The 3,330-nt window shown below is 43.9% G+C and overlaps 1 protein-coding gene across 1 annotated transcript; it reads right to left on the bottom strand.

The window, feature by feature from the left end:
• Nucleotides 1–322: 322 nt before the first annotated feature.
• LOC118478433 (putative uncharacterized protein DDB_G0277255) lies at nt 323–3,267 on the bottom strand. The gene is made up of 2 exons (XM_035972030.1): nt 2,927–3,267; nt 323–2,140 (listed from the first exon to the last, which is right to left on the bottom strand). The coding sequence occupies exons 1-2, from the start codon at nt 3,039–3,041 to the stop codon at nt 936–938; spliced, it is 1,320 nt and encodes a 439-aa protein (XP_035827923.1). The 5' UTR covers nt 3,042–3,267; the 3' UTR covers nt 323–935.
• Nucleotides 3,268–3,330: the final 63 nt, after the last annotated feature.

Below are 3,330 nucleotides of genomic sequence, written 5' to 3'. Positions count from 1 at the left end.
AAAAAAAACTCTTATCGTTGAAATGTTTCCTTTGGCGTAGTATGAATATAATAACCAAACATTTTTTTTTAAAGAACAGACGAAATAAAAGCCAATCCCCTGAAGATACACACAACAGGTCGGGGATAATTAAACCCATAGAAATGAAATGCTTCTTACATAATTCGTGGACAAAATGGATAATTTCCCCCCTTTTCATCAAAAGAAATAGTAGACCATGCATCATAATATTGTGGTTTCAGTTAGAGGAGTAATTGGACGTGTGAGTTATCACGTCATAGCACGAGGCTTCAAGAGAGATTTTATGGCACATTTAGTTTTCTTTTTTTTCTGTTGTACAGCAGTCTTGCTGTATGCAGCAACGTCTCCAGGTAAAGAGATTTTTACGATTTTGTGCTTTCTGAATATTATGATGATTCTATAATACAATATAAACGCCCTGCTTTTTTACACTTGGGTAATATCGTCGTCGAAAAGTTCAGATCCAACGTCATGACACCGGGCAATGGAGAAAAAATTCCAGTAAGGAATAGAAAATAATAATTAAAAATGAGACTCTACTCTAAAATTCGAACCATGAATTACTGCGTCTAGGCTATGTTCGCCGTCAATTTCAGCCCACGCCTGTAGGCTCTCCTGTCAGGACTGAATTCGACAGAAATATGGACATGGACAGCCTGAGCATTGCATTGTCAAAGAATTGGCCAATGAACTGAGTCATAAATAGTTAATTCTTTTTCTTACTGAAGTAAGACAATCAATTGAAGTTGAATTTACGTTTTTAAGTTAAAATATGTGTCTCAAGTAATCACAATGGTGTAGAGCGTTGTCTATCTTTAACTCGTGCATCTACCTCGAAATAATGAAACCCGATACAGCATATCATATTTATAGTTTCGATAAGAGTTTGTCTCTATGTTGTTTTGTTGTGGCCCTCACAACGCCATGACAGAGCTGGGTGGAGTCAAGCCAGATGGTTTCTCAACAAGCTCCGCCTCTCTGACAGCTCCAAGTCTCCCTGATTGGTGGGCTGGCGTGAGGTAGGCGTGTACACCGAGTGAGGCTTTTCCCAACGCGTGCATCCCATAGGCTTCCATGAAGGGATGGGACTTGAGAGGTTCAGGTGCCACAGCTGGGAAAAGGGCTGAGAAAGGATGAGGCCAACCCGTGCTGGGAAATCCCAGAGGGAGAGACAGGCCCTTAGATGACGGACTGTTAGGGATATTCATTGGGTGGGCGTTTCCCATCCCGAATTGTCCGTTGAAATAGTTCATAGCAGGCGGAAGGATACCCCTTGTCATCGCTGCCTGTCGTGCTGAATTTGTGAGGCTCTCATTTAGTGCATTCCCTGACGGGGAAAAGGAATAGGCATTTGCGAATGGGATCATTAGAGACTTTGAGGTTTGAGAATTCCGTGACGTCAATGTTTGCTGGTCTGACATGATCTTGTGGTCGAATCCAGCCTTAGATGAATTGGAATTGACGCACTGGTTTATGTTCATACGATCTGTATTTACGTAAAGAGGACTTTTAGAAACACCGGGAGCTGGATCAATTTCTGATCGATTTTTCTCTTTACTAGACAGCGGTAGGGAACTCAGTGAAAAACTGATATTGTTCTTGTTGTTACTGCTGTTGGTGTTGGTGTTGGTGTTGGTGTTGTTGTTGTTGTTAGAGTTGCTGGCACTGCCATGAACTGAGCTGGTTGTTGCTGCTCGAGGGTGTCTCTTTTCCGGGAAACCTCCACGGGCAGATCTTTCGTCTTGCCCTTCTGCAAGCGACGATGAGTCCATGGGAAAAGGCTCACAACTACTTTTGACCCCAGTAACCAGACGCTCATCGGGCGACATGCACGAGTCTCTGCTGTCCTCATCAGATTCCTCCTCCATGACGTCACTGTCTAGATTCTTGGTGTCTGCCGTATCTCCACTGCTGGAAGATCGGGTGAAGTTCTTGGCCGAGTATTCCTGCGCGCGGGCTCTCAGCGCTGCAATACTCTCGGACCGGAAGTCGTCAACCTTCTTGTCGTCTGACGTCACCGGCATACTTCCGTTTGGTGTTCCTCCCTCATCGTCTGGTGCGGAAGAGTCAGAATCGCCCGACTTGGAACCGGTGGACTCAATAGACTTTCTGTACATACCTGAAAAATTGTCTGCTCTTAGTCAGGGGCCAGAGCAAGGGGCAAGCAGTAGAGTTGTAAAAGCTGAATATCGTCAGTTGTATAAGACTGATGCCTACATCTCTCTTAGCTGAATGAAAACTTAGGAAATTATGCTCGCTCTATAATATACACATTACGCATATGTCTTTCCATAAAACTCCTTCCGATTTAATTGATTAAAAAAATAGTCATGCCTCAAGTCGTCTTTATTAGATAAAAACGAAGTTATGTTTATTGCTTTTCTCCTCAGCGTTTTGCAATAAAAGCTTTTTCTTATACAAATGACGATATTTTATGCTAATTCTATAATGATCATCAATCTATTTACTCACATAAAACAATAACTTACAGAATAACTTTTTCTTGATTAAACTGAAAAAGCATGAAAGGAAAACTTCAAAAAAATTCAAGTATGAAAACTAATTAACAGGGGGGCTCTGACGACCCAGATATGCAACAAGAGTAAAAGTGCAAACGATGAGAAGTAAATTTCTTTTTTCAATGTAGGTGTTTTTACACCTTCAGCGACATAATGTATGCATTAATGAGACGGGCTTATAACCCTCTCTGTTAGGGCCAACCTGTGCTGAGAGGGATACAGCATCCAAGCAGAATGAACGGAGATACTTGATTGAAATTTCCTCCCCACTCCGAAATCGAACTCAGGTTTCCAGCCTGCGATAGCGAAGTTTCTAACCACTACACCACAGACGCCGGTGGTAAACCCAGAGCACACTACACAAGGCTTTAAGGACAGGGACTTACTCAGCAGCCACGGAGCAGAGGACTCGAGAACGCCCTCCTTGGCACTCTTGATGATGGTCTCCGGCAGTGGCAGCGAGTGTCTGACCATGGCCCCATACAGGCCGTACTCCGCCATGATAGAACTCCGGCCCCAAGTCTTCTCCGTCTTACGCCACTTGGCTCGACGGTTCTGGAACCACACCTGAGTAGCGGGGGAAAAACAGAGGGAGAGTTAGAAAAACAGGGAGAAAAGGGAAGCAAAAGAGTTGAGGTGGGACTGATAGGGAATAAGAAAAAGGTAGAAAGAGACATGGGGAAGAGAGAGGGCGACAGAGCGAATGGGGAGGGAAAGAGAGAGATAGAGAGAGAGAGACAGACAGACAGACAGACAGACAGACAGACAGACAGACAGACAGACAGACAGA

Source organism: Aplysia californica, unplaced genomic scaffold (assembly GCF_000002075.1).
Source record: "Aplysia californica isolate F4 #8 unplaced genomic scaffold, AplCal3.0 scaffold00559, whole genome shotgun sequence".
Taxonomy (NCBI): domain Eukaryota; kingdom Metazoa; phylum Mollusca; class Gastropoda; order Aplysiida; family Aplysiidae; genus Aplysia; species Aplysia californica.
The sequence above is the reverse complement of the archived record's forward strand: the minus strand, read 5'-3'. Positions and strand labels throughout refer to the sequence as shown.

Coding starts and splice junctions, on each gene's coding strand:
- LOC118478433 (XM_035972030.1), bottom strand. CDS start 3,041: ATGGCGGAGTACGGCCTGTATGGGGCCATGGTCAGACACTCGCTGCCA. Junction 2,141..2,926: donor CTCTGCTCCGTGGCTGCTGA/GTAAGTCCCTGT, acceptor ACAATTTTTCAG/GTATGTACAGAAAGTCTATT.